Source organism: Schistocerca cancellata, chromosome 1 (genome assembly GCF_023864275.1).
Source record: "Schistocerca cancellata isolate TAMUIC-IGC-003103 chromosome 1, iqSchCanc2.1, whole genome shotgun sequence".
Lineage (NCBI taxonomy): Eukaryota > Metazoa > Arthropoda > Insecta > Orthoptera > Acrididae > Schistocerca > Schistocerca cancellata.
In genome coordinates this window covers 493133597-493151774 of record NC_064626.1, presented here as the reverse complement: position 1 = coordinate 493151774, position 18178 = coordinate 493133597, and the positions used below count along the sequence as shown (strand labels likewise).

Sequence of the window (18178 nt, the reverse complement as noted above, 5' to 3'; positions counted from 1 at the left end):
TTAAGAAAGTAACATGTACACAAATAAGGATCTGGGAATGTATCCATGTGTTTATACTACAGACATTGTGGCTCACGGAACTGTACACTAGTGTAAAATGACCCTAAAGAGCTCATCATCCACTAAACAATTTGAAGTGAAAGGGCATTAATACTCTTACAGCCACTGAAACTGACCTCATCCTGTGCCATACCCACATCTGTATTCCCATAGTGTATAATTCTTTCTCCTAATATTGTGATTATGATGTGCACTATCTGATTTAAAATGAGCCTTTTTCTTGTGAAAAACATCATGAAGAATATAAATTGTGCAGTGAATGCAAGACTCTCATGTTCCTTCATAAGACTTCTGCATAAGACTTCTGCATAAGACTTCTGCATAAGACTTCTGCATAAGCATAAGACTTCTGCATAAGCATAAGACTTCTGCATAAGCATAAGACTTCTGCATAAGACTTCTGCATAAGCACAAGACTTCTGCATAAGACTTCTGCATAAGCACAAGACTTCTGCATAAGACTTCTGCATAAGCACAAGACTTCTGCATAAGCACAAGACTTCTGCATAAGACTTCTGCATAAGCATAAGACTTCTGCATAAGACTTCTGCATAAGACTTCTGCATAAGCATAAGACTTCTGCATAAGACTTCTGCATAAGCATAAGACTTCTGCATAAGCATAAGACTTCTGCATAAGCATAAGACTTCTGCATAAGACTTCTGCATAAGCATAAGACTTCTGCATAAGACTTCTGCATAAGACTTCTGCATAAGACTTCTGCATAAGACTTCTGCATAAGACTTCTGCATAAGACTTCTGCATAAGACTTCTGCATAAGACTTCTGCATAAGACTTCTGCATAAGACTTCTGCATAAGACTTCTGCATAAGACTTTGGAGTGGACTCTGCTCATAATTCTTATGCCTCTTTTCTGTGCATAAAGCACTTCTTTAACCAGTAGCTAATTTCTTCAAAACATGATTTCATACGTCATAATCGTATGAAAATAACCACAACAAGCTAATTTGATATTTTCCAGGATGTGGTTTGACTGTTTTAGATTGCTACCCACATTTCGGCACAGGAGTTTTGAAATATCAATCCTAGCTGCCTGCTCCTAGTTTTTCCTGTTTCCTTCATCTTTAGAGTCCTGTGTGAATGCGCTCTACTCTGATGATGCTGAGCTTAGTGACAGTTTTCTGCAAATTTCACTGCGCTATTAGAAGTACACACGACTACTACACATCAGATCAGAAATAAGAACTGTCTGTATGTAACCAGCAACAGACATTCATAACGCACAATCAATGGGAGACTGATTTCACAACAATGCAATAATAATAGCCTGCTCAATGTATTGATACGCTTTCTTTTCTCTAGCGAACTTCGAACCGGATCGCTTCCATTAACATTTCTAATCTCTCTTATTGTATCTCTATATACGAGTGGGTAGTGATTTCCCAGGGCCAGGGAATGTCCCACCACTTGATCGCAAGTCCGTAAAACACGGCAGAATCTGGTGGAACAACAAGCTGGTATACAGAACAACTTCAAATATTTCAAGAGACTTTTCCGACAATAATTCGAGTACCTCCTACTCGACAATGACCTTCCTCATTCTCGCTAATTATAGTCTAATTAAAAGACTAATTTCCTCATGTCACGCCTAGGCACTTATTGGCGAGACGATACAACGGTAAACAACAGCCACGATATAAAACTCAATCTTGACGTACATTGATCTGGAAAGACCCAAAACTGTAGAGCATACACTTATGTAACATACGCAATAAATTAATATTACTACGAACAAAAGTCCTAGTTACACTCAAGATTCAAAGAAAGAGTGGTGACACCGTGACTTTCGCTATTCCCTGCATTATCGAGAAATAAACACGAATCTCTGATGTCAATTCAGAAATTGTATTCCATAGGCGAGTGCAATTAACCACAAAGTGATAAGTAACGAACAACGACAGCTTTTTCTGATCTTAAATAACAATAAAGGATGAATACTCATAAGCATAACTTACCTTAATCCTAATTAGAGATGTAAGAATGTACTTTCCACGACAGTTTATTTAAAGCTTCACTTCGTTGAGCTCTTGACAGCTATTCAGCAGCACTCAACACAATATTCGCTGTTTGCTGCCAACAGCAGGAAGTAGCTCCAAACGCGTGACGCACCGTCATATGATAACAAGGAAGGATGTACTATGAATCACAAAAAGAGCAAGCATTTTTACTGGGAAATACATAGCTGCTTGAACAACATAATATTCACACGTAATTTAAGTGATGGACTAAATAGAAACATGCAGAGTTTTATTAATACTCTGTGACCAATCGTGAACTGTTCGCTGAACTCTAATACAGATATTCTGCCATGCGCAATTTGGCAATTTACATATTTATGGAGAGTTCTTCACTATGTCGTGTTAGCTGGTTTAATAATTACAGAGCATTATGATTACTACGCTGCATTTCCGCACTACTCATATAACGAGTGGTTTAGGTGTTGGCGACAATGTTGAAAAACCGAAGTTATGGAGGTAGTTAAAGTAAGTCACCTCTGAGAGTGTTGTAATTCATCTTGTAAGTTATTAACATGTTTGTCTGTTGACGCTCTACGCAGGGTGATCCATTCCTCGATTTTTCCTGTAGAAGTGCCTGCTTTGGAATTGAAGTTAGTGGTTTCTTGTTTTAACTGATTGATTTGTTTACTTCGTTTTACCTGTTGGGGGTACAAGGAAGTGTTTACGAGTTCTAGGGCAGCCACGACTTTCATAAAGTTTTGCAATTACATAGTGTCACGTTTTTCGCCACAGTAAACTCATATCAGTAGTTGCCACGGGACAATTGCTTGTCATGTCCAAGCAAATCTTACGTGATGCGTGAAACTACTGCCTGTAAATTATGAGTTTAATGTGACTGGTTTATTTATGCATGTTATTACTTGGAAGGACTGGTAACACGACATATCTGGTCGTCATATTCTGAGATCGCAGTCCATATCTCTAAAGTAACGAAATCAGTCTTTAATGACGGCAATGTACATTAACTGCAAGTTTTACTGTCCCTGTCAGAATAAATTAGGCCTAGTCCTAATCACAAACAAAATTAACATTCTGTGTTTTTTTTTATTTTGTACTGAATTCACGCGATGTTTATTATTATAACAATGGAACTTAAGTGAGCAGTAGTATACCTTAAACACAGTCAAATATGTTAACAAACTGCATGAATTTCTATATAACCACATTATTATAGGTACCGGTGCATGTTTAACAACTGATGAAGCTGACTGTCAAAAGATACACTGAATTATGTATTTAAGAACAGTCACGTCTAGGTTTTGTAGAATTCACAAGTGTCATTTATGTGAGGTGATTCAAATATTATGATAATCGTAAAAAACTTATCATGCTTATGTAAACAACTGAACTATAGGATTCCATGGAAACATTTTCTGTGGCACAGGTTTGTTATCCGACTGCAAAGTGCTGTATGCGAATGATGAGCCAAATGTACAGTCCGGCAATAACCTCGTTTCCTCCTTTCCTGGAGTTCTTCAACTATTTTTATACGTGTATTTAGTTTGTAAATACCATGGTTTTAGTATGGATGCTATGTTAGTATAGTATTTGACATTACAGTTGCCTGACAGGTACATAATGTGCTTCAATCTTGCTGTAGTATCTGCCCATTCTCAGAACAACTACTAACTTATCCAATTATGCCGAGAACCCATGGTGAAATGACTGCTGTAGGCCTAAGTAATTGTTGTGTGCTCCATCCTCAACTTTTTGTTTCAAATAATTAACCGCATCTTCCAATCCAAACGATAGTCCAGGTACAAACAATACTTCCCTGCATTATTTCTACTCAGGTATATCTTGTCTACAACTCCTCAGAAATGAAATAACTTCATAAAATTTAAATTAGTCACACTAACTCTACATATAATTTCATAATCTGCAAACACACTGTGAAGTGTGTGGCGAAGGGTTCTTCAAACAGAAGTATCTGTTAGAGTTCCCACCTGTTTGATTTGTGATGGAAGCACATGTAGAATGACTGCTTAGATGTGTGTGTGTGCAGAGTGTAAGTAATCTAGTCTTGTCTTTGTAGCTCCATGTCAGGGCGGCATCTGCCAAGGTCACTCTACCACTGATAATCTTGTGTCCCTCGAGTCTGCCATCTGAACAGCCTTTTTCAGATGCCAACATCTGGTTGCTGTCTTTTGCTTTGCATACAACATGAACTGGCGACGTCATATCCTTGCCACATTGTATGAGTGGGGTCTGTGGGGCCCGCTCCCAATTTTTATCCAAAACTTCCTGTTGCTCCGTGCTTTCCGTGTCCAAGTTGGTGCCTGCCATAGTACCCCCCCGTATTCAGGAGAATGGCATTCTGCAGGGTTCCGTATTGAGTGTATCTCTATTTTTAGTCTCCATCTACGGCCTAGTAGCAGCTGTAGGGCCGTTGGTCTCCCCTTCTCTGTATGCAGGTGACTTCTGCATTTCGTATTGCTCCTCCAGTACTGGTGTTGCTGAGCTGCGCCTACAGGGAGCCATTCACAAGGCACAGTCATGAGCTCGAGCCCACATCTTCCAGTTTTCAGCCACAAAGTCATGTGTCATGCACTTCAGTCGGTGTCATACTGTTCATTCGGAACCTGAACTTTATCTTAATGACGATCCACTCACTGTAGTGGAGACGTTTTGATTCTTAGGACTGGTTTTTCGATGCCCGACTGACTTGGCTACCTCACCTTCGTCAGCTTACGCGAGAGTGCTGGCAGCACTGCAATGCTCTCTACTGTGTGAGCAACACCAACTGGGGTGCAGATCGCTGTACGCTGCTGCCGCTCTACAGAGCCCTTGTTCATTCCCACCTTGACTATTGGAGTCTGGTTTACGATTCTGCGGCGCCCTCAGCATTGTGTTTCCTTGGCCCAGTACACCAAGTGTCCTGGTGGAGGCCGGAGTCCCTTCACCGCAGATCTGACGTGCACAACTGCTTGCCAGTTATGTTGCACACATTTGTAGTTCTCCTGAGCATCCAAATTACTGTCTCCTTTTCTCACCTGCAGCAGTTCATCTCCTGCATCGGCAGCTCAGGTCAGGGCTCACGATTGTGGTTCGTGTGCGATCCCTTCTCTCCAAACTGGAGTCCTCCCCTTTACCACCTATACTTGAGATCCATTCACGTACACCACCATGGTGTACACCTAGGCCGAGGCTTTGCCTGGACCTTTCACATGGTCCTAAGGACTCGGTTAACCCCGCAGCTGTCCGCTGTCACTTCCTCTCGATTCTTGACATGTACCGGGACCATGAAGTGGTTTACACAGATGGCTCAATGGCTGATGGTCACATTGGCTCCACATATGTTCATGGAGAACATATTGAACAGCACTCCTTGCCAGATGGCTGCAGTGTTTTCACTGCAGAGCTGGTGGCCATTTCTCGTGCTCTTGGGTGCATCTGCTCATGGCCTGGTGAGTTGTTTCTCCTCTGTACTGACTCCTTGAGCAGCCTACAAGCTATCAACCAGTGCTACCCCCGCCATCCTTCGGTAGCGACCATCCAGGAGTCCATCTATGCCCAGGAATGGTCCAGTTGTTCCATGGTGTTTGTGTGGACCCCAGGCCACATCGGAATCCCAGGAAATGAACTTGCCGACAGGCTACATGGAAACCTCATCTGGAGATCGGCATCCCTGTAACTGACCTGCAATCATTATTATGCTACAAGGTTTTTCAGCTTTGGGAGACAGAATGGCATAATCTCAGTACGCACAACAAAGTGCGTGCCCTTAAGGAGACTATGAATCTGTGGAAGACCTCCATGCAGGCCTCTCGCAGGGACTCTGTGGTTCTCTGCTGGCTCCACATTGGCCATACGTGGCTAACACATGGCTACCTCCGCCTTCATGAGGACCCACCTCAGTGTCACTGTGACTTACATATGACTGTCGTCCACTTTGTACTGGATTGCCCACTTTTAGCCGCTCTGCGGCGGACTTTTAACCTTCCCTGCACCCTACTTTCAATGTTGGGTGACAATGCCTCAACAGAAGATTTAGTTTTACGTTTTATTCATGAGGGTTTTTTTTATCCTACCATCTAAGGGTGGGCATTTAGACTTCTCTCTGAAGTCGTCACCCTCTCTCCGTTTTAACTCTATCGCACGTTCTTTGCATTTGTTTGTCTTAGTGGTTGTCTTTTCCCTACTTGGGTTCATCTCACTTTGTCTTTTTGGGGTGGATATTTTAGTTTGTTGCAGACTGGCTGGCTCGTCCTCTTTTATTATTGTAATCAGCCAGCCCAGACCATCTGCTCTATGGTTTTAATACCTTCTTCTACTTTTCCTTGTGGTGTATGTTTTTCCCATTTTTTGTTCATTCCATTCATTTTCTTTTTTGGTGTGGTGTTGGGTGTTTTTGTACCTTGAGCCTTGCTTGTGTCAGGAAAAAGGAACTGATGACCCTGTAGTTTGGTCCCTTTGTACCCCAAACCAACCAAGCAAACAACCTACCTATCGTAGTTCAGGAGATAAGACGTCATAAACTATTAGATGTGTGAAAAACTGCCACATCACACGTGGAAGTTTTAATACATGTATTCTGTACTACTAAGACACTCGTACAGTCGGGTCAGCTTAAGGAAATCCCTGATGCCTGTCAGCATTTTTGACAGCTTTCAACTGGGAAGCGCAAACAGCTGTAGGGGAAAACAATAGCTTTGTTTATAGGTATGAAAAGGCTTTGCCATGGAGATGTTTACAAAATTGAATTGTAGACATCAAAGTGGCTGTAGTTATACATCTGTAGATTATTTATATTTCTTTGTACAACTGTTTTACAATTTGAAAGATGTTTTCTTGAATACATGGAAATGAAATTTTTTGGACATTGCAGTACAAACACAGTTCATTTCTTGTTCTAATAGAAAACTGGAAAAATTAATACATGGGCAATGTCAGGTTTGTCAGATATTTCACTTCTACATGTTAATGTTGCTTACTCATGCTTCCTGTCATCTACCCATCTGCTCTTAGGTTGTTTTCTTGCTCTTTACTTATTTCTTGAAACCTAGCAAAGAAATTCCTTAGTGTATCTACCATACTTTCCACCCACTTCCATTTCATTTTAATTATAATCTATTATGTCTTTCAACTATGTTGTTCTCAGAACCGTTAAATTACAGTTTTGTAAGAGGTAAGTGTGACAAGACTTCTTGCGAAGCACTTCTAAATGCTTTCTCTCAAACTACCTAGAACCAGTAGTTCAGAAGCCTGCTCATGATGGAAATGAATTAAATCAAATGGCAACAAATAGACCTGATCTCTTTGAAGATATTCACTTTGAAAGTGGTATCAGTTACCTTGGAACAGCTGTAGCAACAGTGATAACCTGACTACAAAGGGAAACTAAAACGAGTAGTTGCATTATATCTCAATGAAGAATGGAAAAATGTTGGTGCTTTATTATTTAGAAGAATAATTGATCTATCATTGGAGAGATAAAAAAAAGGCATAAAGACACATTGAGTTGTGTACAAGAGATGTAAAACAAAACATAGGATTGTAGATAGAGAGATGTTAAGGGAAATGTATTTGGCTGTCAAAAGGGCACTACATGAAGCTTTCAGTGCCAACTGTAGCAATATCTTATCAAAAGATCTCTCATAAAACCCAAAGAGATTTGTGGCAGGGGGGGATCTGTGGAGGAGACCAAACTGTGAGGTCATCGGTCTCATCGGATTAGGGAAGGAATGAGAAGGAAGTCGGCCGTGCCATTTCAAAGGAACCATCCTGGCATTTGCCTGAAGCGATTTAGGGAAATCACGGAAAACCTAAATCAGGATTGCTGGACGCAAGATTGAATCTTCGTCCTCCCGAACGTGAATCCAGTCTGCTAACCACTGCACCACCTTGCTCAGTAAGAGATTCTGGTGATGTGTAAAGGTTATCAGTGGCTGTAAAGGTTATCAGTGGCAGCAAAGTTAGTGTCCAGACACTCACAGAAAATACATGAGCTGGAATTGACTGTAACAAAGAAAAAGCAGAAATTCAGCACTCAGTTTTCAAATGTTCCTTTACGAAGGAAACTCCCAGAGTACTGTCCAGTTCTTGTACTATTGCAAGGATGAATGATATAGATATTAATGAGTGTCAGTGGCATTAAGGAAGAGCTGAAATCACTAAAATTGAACAAAATCCCAGGACCCATTGAATCCCTATTATATTCTATACAGAATTTTCATCTGAGTTAGCTACTGCTCTAATGAGAATATACTTCAGAGATCTTGAACAAAGAACTTGGCTCAGTAGTTGAAAGCAAGCACAGGTCACCTCCTATCTACAAGACGTGTGGAAGAAGTAAGGTACAATGTGTTTGGTAGCAATCTGTTGTAGACTCATATAACATACTCTGTGATCAGGTGTAAAGAGATGTCTCAAACAGAATGACCACCTCCGTGCCAACCACCAAGTTTTAGCCACGTGAAACCAATCTCTTGCTTTCCTCATATAATATCCTAAAAGTGGTGGATCAAGGCTGTCAGATGGAGGCAGTATTTCTTAAATTCTGTTAAGCACTTGATTCAGTCCCACAACAATGCATATTAATGAAACAACAAACTTTGTGATTGGATTGAGAATTTCCTGTTATTGATGACACAGCAAGTTTTTATCTGACAGATGTAATAGCAATTACAGGCTTGACCTGGAGAAGTGTTGGGATTATTGCTCTTCATGTGGTGTTTTAATGACTCGGCAGACAGTATTAGTAGTAACCCGATACTATTCACAGATGAAGGAGTTATCTATAATGATGTACAATCTGAAAAAGGCTGCTCAGTTATTCAATCAGATCTTTATAAGTTAGTTATTAGTTAATTAATTTACATCTGTGTCTACATACGTACTTCGCAAGCCACTGTATGGAGCATGGCAAAGGGTACCCTGTACAACATCTAGTCATTTCCTTTCCTGCAAATGGAGTGAGGGAAAAATGACTGTCTTTATTCCTCCATACAAGCTCTAATTTCTTTTATCTTTGTGGTCTGTATATGAAATGTATATTGGCAGCACTAGAATCATTCTGCAATCGGTTTCAAATACTGGTTCTCTACATTTTCTCAATAGTGATCCTTGAAATGAACATCGCCTTCCCTCAAGGATTTCCATTTGAGTTCCCAAAGCATTCCCATAGTACTTGCATGATGTTTGAACCTACCAGTAACAAATCTAGCAGCCTGCCTCTGAATTGCTTTCATGTCTTCCTTCAGTCTTACCTGATGTGGATCCCAAACACTCAGGCAGTACTCAAGAACAGGTTGCACTAGTGTCCTATATGTGATCCCCTGTAAAGATGAACCACACTTCCCTAAAAGTCTGCCGCTTGTGGTCTCGCGGTAGCGTTCTCGCTTCCCGAGCACGGGGTCCCGGGTTCGATTCCCGGCGGGGTCAGGGATTTTCACCTGCCTCGAGATGACTGGGTGTTTGTGATGTCCTCATCATTTCATCATCATCCAGGACTGCGCAAAGGTTGGGAAATTGTACGGGCGCTGATAACCGTGCTGTTGAGCGCCCCACAAACCAAACATCATCATCATCATCATCACTTCCCTAAAATTTTTCCAATAAACTGAAGCTGACCGTTCTCCTTCCCTACCACGATCCTCACATGCTTATTCCATTTCATATTGTTCCGCAACATTACGCCTAGATAGTTAATCGACATGACTGTCAAGCACCACACTTCTAATGCTGTATTTGAACATTACAGATTTGTTTCTCTTACTCATCTGCAATAACCTGCATTTTCACTTTTAGAGCTAGCTGCCATTCACCACACTAACTACAAATTTTATCTACTTTTCTTGTACCCTTCTGAAGTTTCACAACTTTCACACCTTCCTGTACACCACAACATCATCATCAAACAACCGCAGATTGCGGTCCACCCTGTTGATCAGATAATTTATGCATACAGAGAATAAGACTGGTCCTATCACACTTCCCTGGGCACTCCTGAAGATTCTCTTGCCTCTGAAGAACATGTCTTCAGGGGCTCAGCATTGACTTGCTGGGTATGGGCTTGGTGACCCTGGGGTTCCTGGTAAGTGCCGCCGATCCCCTGCCACCGTTAACTCTGGGCATGCTTCAGCAACCACCGTGTTGTGCGGCAGTGGAACGTTGTTTGTCTCAGGGAACAGGGATCTTGGCTTGACAACCTGGATTATGAGGACGGGATAAACCTCTATTAAAAAACCTCAGTATCAAGGTGTGCTGTGTGCTGATGGGATGCATGGCTGTTGAGGTGGAACAGTAATTAGCAGGCAACCTCTAAGGAACCTGCTGCACCTCAGTTGTATAGGTCTTACTCAGCATAGGGCTCTGTCTGAGTAGACCCTTATTCCCCTAGCTGCTCGTGGGGCTGAGATGGAATTCTCGAAATCATCTTCTTCTCCTCCCAGTGGGAAGGGTGTACCACCTGGGAACATTCACACCCATTCATCCGAAAGAATGGGAGAGGCTAGTCCTCCTGATAGGAAGAATACTTTGGACTGCAGTAATAGGGCTCATGGAGTCATAAATAACAATGTGTTTCTGGTGATCAAGAGGAAGGAGCGGACATTTGAAAAAATGTCCCCCTTTTATATCCATAAGATCTTGCTGGAACATTAAAATCTGTAAAACGATTGTGTAATGGCTTAATGTTGGTCGAAACCAACAGGTCAAAGCAGGTAGACCTTCTTAACAAATTGCAGAAACTGGATTACTCTATCATTATTGAGATGCACAACTCTCTCAACTCCAGTGAGAGCATTGTCACATGCTAAGATATCATGGACATGGACATAGCAGAACTGAAGCAAGAACGGGCACCCCAATAAATAGTCGATGTGAAGCAACGAACATGCAGGAATAATGGAGCAATTGAAAAGACTGCCACTTTCATTGTCACATTCAATTCTGCGACACTACCTGAACATCTTATGGCGGGGTTCATTCGACTTAATAATTCAGCCTTACATTTCAAATCCTATGCAGTGCTATAACTGCCAGTGTTTCTGCCATACAACCATGAGTTGTGGAGGTGAAGTGATGTGTGGGAACTGTGGAAAAGCTGCTCATGACGGTGAGACTGACTGCCTGTCTCTGGCAATCTGCATCAATTGCTTTGGAAACCACCCAGTCTGGAACTAACTCTGCCCTCTTTTCGCGGGTCCCCTAAGCTGAAGCCAAAAAAGAATATAAGGCGATGAAACCCTCTGTCTTTGCCGCCTCATATTCTTCCATGACACAGAGACCTATTCTCAAGGTGGACGCTTCTACACAGACAACACCTAGTGTGCTTGTACCCAACACAAGCACTTGTACTTGCACGTATACATATCAAGGGAAAAAGAGTAAGAACAAAGTAATCCAGGCAGCTGCACCAAGAAAGAGCAACAACAGTTCTGCAGCAAGCATCCAGAAGGTACAAGAAAAGCAGAGTGCCTCTCAGTGCCCTCTTTTTCCCCTCATCCTCAAAGCTACAGGGTGCAGGAAAAAGCTCACAACGTTCAGGTCAAAAACTGTCCCAAGCGCCATCAGATGTCATTCTTTCCCATCTGACTGATGAGGAGGATATCATGGAGATAGATGCCTTGGATCCAGGCAGCCCCTCCACTCCCCCTTGCTCCTTAAGTGCTTCACCTCCCCGGTGCAAGGATAGGGGTAAATTAAAACCGCAGCAATGACATGGCTTCCATGCTACAGTGGAACATGAATGGTTTCAGGACTCATGTGGAGGAACTGTAACTCCTAGCACAGGCACATCCCTTGTGCTTTTGTTTACAAGAAACACATTTTAAAGATGTCCCTGAGCTACAGGGATATACGCTATACCGAAAAGATGACCAAAAGGGCCAAGAGAGGTGCCACAGTGTTTGTCACTAACGCGCACCGCTCCTCTGCCCTCCTCTTGGCTACTGACCTGCAAGCAGTTGCAGTTCAAATTCGCGTGTGTCGGAGGATCACTGTTTGCTCACTGTATTTACCTCCACAAGATGCACTAGACTCTGAGGCTCTCACGGATCTTATCACACAGCTCCTGCGACCGTTCCTTCTCCTGAGAGACTTCAATGCTCATCATGTCCTGTGGGTCTCGACCAATACTTGCCCTCGGTGTCGGGTTTTGGAGGGCCTCTTGAGGTCACACGAGCTGTGCATCCTCAACACGGGTACTCGCACACATTTCTGTACTGCTTCTGGGTCATTCTCAGCCATCAACCTCTCTTTCTATTCTCCCACCCTCGCTGACTCTGATCAGTGGGAGGTCATTCCAGTGACCATTTCCCAATCCACCTTCACCTACTAAATGGCTCACCACCTGAAGTTGAGCCCCCAAAATTGATGGTCAGCAGGGCTAACTGGATGTGTTTCAGCCAGCTGGCTGTGTTCGAACACTGTGACAGCATCCAAGCATGGGTGGACAACATCACATGAGTGATCCATTGTGCTGCTGACATCTCCATCTCACAGGTTAGGAGGTTATGAGTACCTGAGTGGACAGATGAGTGCTGTTCTGCAATCCGGGAAAGGCATGCAGATCTTAGACATTTTAAATGCCAACTGACTGCAGACAACTGTAGGGCCTTTAGAGTCGCTAGGGCCAAGGCTCGATGTGTCATTAGGGAAAGTAAGAAAAGGTCATGGCAAGTATTCCTGGACTCTTTATCAATCGCCCCACTTCTTCAATAAAAGTATGGGAAGCCATCCAGAGGATTTCCGGTAAATGCAGCCGTTTACCGATAGCAGTAGTGCTTCCAAACAACACCCAGAGACATTGCTCAGGCATTGGATGAACATTTTGCACAAACTAATGCCAATGTAAGCCAGGATCCGGTGTTTTGTCGCTATTGTGCGACTGTAGAGAGGAAAAAGTTGGACTTCAGGTCCAACAGTTCTGAAGCCTACAACTCCCCTTTCTCCATGTGGGAGCTCGAATTGGCACTGACTGAGATTTGTGACACTGCACCCGGTCACAACCAAATATGGTACTGCATGCTTTGATATTTGTCAACGGTATCAAAGGAAATCCTCCTCGAATGTTTTAATCTAATATGGCATACAGGCAACTTCCCCAACTCGTGGAGGGAGGCAATTCTTATCCCTCTCCTCAAACCAGGAAAGGACTGCACATATCCCAGTGTCTCCTTAAAGATCTGTGTAGGGAAGATCCTGGAGTGATTGATTAACCATGGTTAGGTCTGGGTGTTAGAGACCAGACAAATCCTTAGCCACTCTCAGTGTGGACTCCGAAGATTTCAATCTGTTGTTGACAATCTGATCCTCCTAGTGGCAGCTATTCAGCAGGCTTTCCTCTGTGAGCATCACTGTATTGGCATATTCTTCAATATAAGTAAGGCATACAATACTACATGGAGATTGTATTCTCGCACAACTGCATCAATGGGGCTTTCATAGCCATCTCCCCATCTTCATGTGGTCTTTCCTGTGTCAGCAGATTTTTAGGACCTGAGTTGGTGACACATTGTCTGATCGATTTGACAAGGAGAATGGTGTTCCTCAGGGCAGTGTTTTAAGTGTTGCCTTCTTTGCCATAGCCATCAACAGTACCACGTCTATGGTAAGGAGTCCTGTACTGTGCTCCTTATTTGTAGATGATCTTGATGTTTTCTGTTCCTCTTCCAGTGGTGCAACAGTGAGCTGTCAGTTGCAACCTACAGTGTGAAGGTTAGAGGAGTGGGCTGCAAAGTTGGGATTCCAGTTTTCTGCAGATAAGAGAGAGAGAGAGAGAGAGAGAGAGTGTGTGTGTGTGTGTGTGTGTGTGTGTGTGTGTGTGTGTGTGTGTGTGTGTGTGTTTTCATTTTAATCGTTGTCGTTGTCTTTTTAATTTGCCTGCCTTGAATATGGGGGACACCATCATACATTTTAGAAACATAGCGTGGTTTCTGGGCCTCCCAATTATCATGGTTACTACACCTGAGAGAACTGGAAATCCAGAATCCTGCAGGCACTGAACATCATCAAGTGCCTTAGCCACAGGTCTTGGGGAGTGGACAGGGCGCATCCCCTTCAGTTTTATTGGGCTTTTGTGCGTTCGCGGCTGGACTGTGGTTGCACAGTGTGCGGGCCAACGAGGCCCTATTACTTGTGGATCATTGACGCTGTCCGTCATGAGAGGATTCGGCTGGCCACGGGTGCTTATTGGAACCAATCCCATACCTAGCATCAGCATCTGTGCTGAGGTGGGGGAGCCGCCACTTACCATCCGGCGCCAACTCCTCATGGTGCATCAGGCATGTAAGTTCCTTGCAACTCCAACTTCACCCGCACACTGTACTGTTGCTTGTCCACCTCTCGAACGCCTGTTTTCCAACCATCCACGAGCCACGATGCCATTTGGGATCCATGTGAAGCGTGTGCTGGAGTCACTCTGTGTGGAACCAATACGACCCCAGATCCAGGGGTACATCTCGAACCGGGGGCTCAAGGATGATATAGATTGAAAAAATTAACAAAGCATAGTGCCGCACTGCCCGCTGGGCACTTAGCCTGCCGGTTACGCAACCCACTTGGCTCGGCGCCAGGCCGGCGCATCAGCATATGCGCATACCTAGAACACCCGGTATGCGCATCCGGGATAACGATCGCCTCCTGGTGCCTGCAGAGTCTAAGTCCCTTATTGGAGCGCTTACATAAACAAGGTCGTTCGCTTGCTATATAAGCGGGCAGTGCAGGCCAGCAGAATCATTCCGCTGTGAGCTCCATCTGCAACACCATTGAAGCACTATGCCTCGTCGATGTATGTATCATCAATGCTGCCACAGCATGCCTGTCTACAAACACATAATAAGCCTCGAAAATAAACTTGGTACAAATGGAACCGCGCAAACTGTTATATTGAATGGAGCCATATTTTTCCGAGGATGTCGAGTGAATTTCAGTTTGGATGCTGGCACAGGGAATACTGGAAGTGGATGGTTCACACTAGCTATCGTCCAATGTGAGAACGCTTCGCTGCCTGGATTGGAGTCATTCGCCGCTCGTGATGTCATCAGAGAGGTTACTCGAGAGGCCCAGAGTGATTTTAGATTGTGTGCTTCCATTTTTAATGTGATATTCTCTGATATTTTATCTAAGTACCATGACCAAGTAGCTGTTTTTACAGATGGGTATAATTAGGGGAACACTCTTGGTTGCTCTGTCGTTTTCCCAGATTGTTTCGTCAAGGTCAGACTGCTTCCAGAATTTACAGTCTTCGACGCAGAATTATATGTGATCTTGCTAGCACTGGAGCAGATGAGTTGTTCTCCCGGTGTTAGACTTCTCGTCTGCTAAGATTCTGTGAGCACCCTTCACTCTCTCAAACGTTTGTACCCCCTGGGCACATTAGAATTGTGGGAAATGAAAGGGTGAATCAAGCAGCCAAGGAGACGTGTCATGATCCTCTGGTATTTCGGTGTGCTATCCCCCTCATGCAATCGGATTGCTGTTGAGGTACAAAGTCATGTCTTGATGGGAAGGTGAGTGGCTGGCAATGACCAATAACAAGCTCCATGTCATCAAGCCCACAACTCGGCCATGGAGTACTTCCTTCCAGCCACATCAAGACTAGGTCCTTCTTACTCGTCTTCGCATAGGCCACAGCCCTATGACACATGGATTCTTACTCTGGCGAGAGGACCCTCCATTGTGTTGTACTTGTGGCGGGCAGATCACTGTGTGCCACATATTATTGGAATGCATTTTATTTATCGACCAGCGGACTGTGGCGGATTTGCCAGTGGATCTGCCACCTATTTTATGTAATGGTCAAACAAATGTAGTTAGGGTTTTAAAGTTTTGTGATTTGTCCAACGTTTTTAACAAGATTTAGGGAGATGTTGTTAATGTGTTAAAGGATGGCTGGCTCACCCTAGTTTTTTGTAAGTAACCAGCCAGTCACATTTCCCTGTGCTTTTTTTTCAGTTCTTCTGTGTTTTGTTTTCTCTGTGCTTTAATTTGTTGATTAGCTCTCTTCCCTCCTAATAGGTTTTAGTGCATATGGGAGTGCATGTGATACAGAGGGACTGTGTGGTCATTTTGAGTGCATGCGTGTACCTGTACAACACTTTTAGTCCATCTCCACATTCGTTTGTTTTCATAAGTGTAAGGGTGCTGATGACGTCACTGTTAGGCACCCATCAGATCCAGACATACACTCTCTGATGAACACTCACCATCGTGGGCAACATACTGGGTTCTGTTACTTAAGACGTCTTTCAGTCACTCATATATCTGGGAATGTATTCCATATACTTGTACCTTCGGCAAAAGTCTACAGTGGGGTATATACCAAATGCTTTTCAAAAATCCAGGAATATGGAAATTTCCAGTGCCCTTCATCCATAGTTTGTGTGATATCATGTGACAATAGGGCAATCTAGGTTTCGCAGAAACTATGCTTTCTAAAACCATGTTGTACCATTGACAGAAGCTTTTCTATCTCGAGTAAATTTATTATATTCGAACAGAGAACAGGTTCAAGAATTCTGCAGTAGACTGATGTTAAGGCTATTAGTCTGTAATTTTGTGGGTCCATTCTTTTACTTTTATGTACAGGAGTCCCTTGCACTTTTTTCCAGTTGCTTGGGACTTTGCGCTGGGTGAGAGATCATGACAAATGCAGGCTGAGTAAGGGGCCAATATTGTAAGTACTCTTTGTAAAACAAATTGGGATTCCATCGAGACCTGGTGACTTATTTTCTTTCAACTATTTCAGTTGTTTTCTATAACAGGGGTGGCTAAGACTAAGGCCCCCATTACTAGAGTCTGTATGATGGTCAAACGATAGTACGTTTGTACTATTCTCCTGCATGAATGATTTGTTAAATGTGAAGTTAAAAACTGCCATATCTGACTAGTCAATGAGTGACTGGATTGAAGGGTTAGACTCACTTAGCAATTTTATGTAGTTTTAGATTTTTTTTGGGACCACAGAAAAATATTTTGCTGAGATATAGTTGTTGTGTGCTTCGCGCATAGATCTTTTCACAGACGCGATTAGTTAGTAGTATGTTAGTTAGTTAATTAATTCCATTTTCCATAGTGCAAAGATTGGCAACTTGCCATAAATGTTCAGAAATGTAAAATTTTGAACTCACGACATGCAGGAATGTAGTATCCTTGGATTACAATATCAGTGAGTCACAAACAAATATATTTCTGTAACAATATGTAGTGTTTTGAAATGGAAAGACAACATAGGTTAGGTAAAGTAGGTGGTAGATTTTGCTTTACTGGTAAGATACTGAGAAAAATGTAGTAGTCCACATAGGAGACACACGTGAAACACTCGTGTCACCCTAGAATATTACTCAAGTGTAGGGAATCCTCATCATAGAGAACGAAAAGGGGTATTGAGGCATGTACAGAGAAGGATTGCACAAATGATTATGTATTTACTTGATCTACAGGAGAGATTTACTGTGGTGCTGAAAACCTGAACTGAAGACACTTGAAAATAGATGCAAACAATCCTTTGAACGCCTTGTTACAGGGTTTCAAGAAACAATATTAATTGAGGAATCTAGGAATATATTACAACTACTGTGCATGTTGCTCCCATACAGGCCGCAAAGACAAGATCATGCCAATTACAGTGTGCACAAAGGCATTTAAGTAATAATTCTTCCAGCGCTTAATATGTGAATGAAATGGGGAAGAAACCTTAATACAAGCCACACTAGGAAGTACCCTCTGCCACAAACTTAAAGTGATTTGTAGAATACAGAGGTAAAAGTCTGTTTTCGTCTCTCTCATAGTAATTTCCAACATGCATGTTTCCCTTGTTTGCCAACCACTCCTCTGTTTTTGAATGATTTTTCTGTGAAAAGTCCATGTCTCATTAGTGCAAGACAAAATTTATAAACAAACTCACTGTAAACTTTCTATTTAAAGTGCTTCAGAGCCTTGATTTGGAAATAACTGTTGAGTATGCCAGTAGCATTTCATGCCATTTTTACTCTTCTATTTTTCTTTTTGTGTCCATCCAGTTGCTGCCTTCAGTTGTCCTATGTACAAAAAAACTCATCAATGAGCACTGTGACTTTGTTTGTAGTTTCTACTATTGTTATGAGGAGTATTCAATAAGTAATGCAACAAATTTT

The 18178-nt window shown here is 42.7% G+C and overlaps 2 protein-coding genes across 6 annotated transcripts in view; one reads left to right on the top strand and one right to left on the bottom strand.

Moving 5' to 3' along the window:
* Positions 1 to 2173, bottom strand: part of LOC126177895 (syntenin-1-like) — a 39788-nt gene extending 37615 nt beyond the window's left edge. The window contains exon 1 of the mRNA XM_049924490.1: positions 2037 to 2173. The gene's annotated coding sequence lies outside the window, so the exon portion shown is untranslated. The remainder of the gene's footprint in view (positions 1 to 2036) is intronic.
* Positions 2160 to 18178, top strand: part of LOC126177911 (josephin-1) — a 53885-nt gene continuing 37866 nt past the window's right edge. Inside the window, exons 1-2 of one of the 5 annotated variants that reach the window (XM_049924493.1) lie at positions 2298 to 2564; positions 16655 to 16719. Coding sequence is in view for 1 of the 5 variants with exons in the window: in XM_049924491.1 (XP_049780448.1) it covers positions 2550 to 2564 (15 nt within the window). In the remaining 4 variants the exon portion in view is untranslated. The other 4 variants (XM_049924494.1, XM_049924491.1, XM_049924492.1 and 1 more) reach the window with 4 other exon arrangements.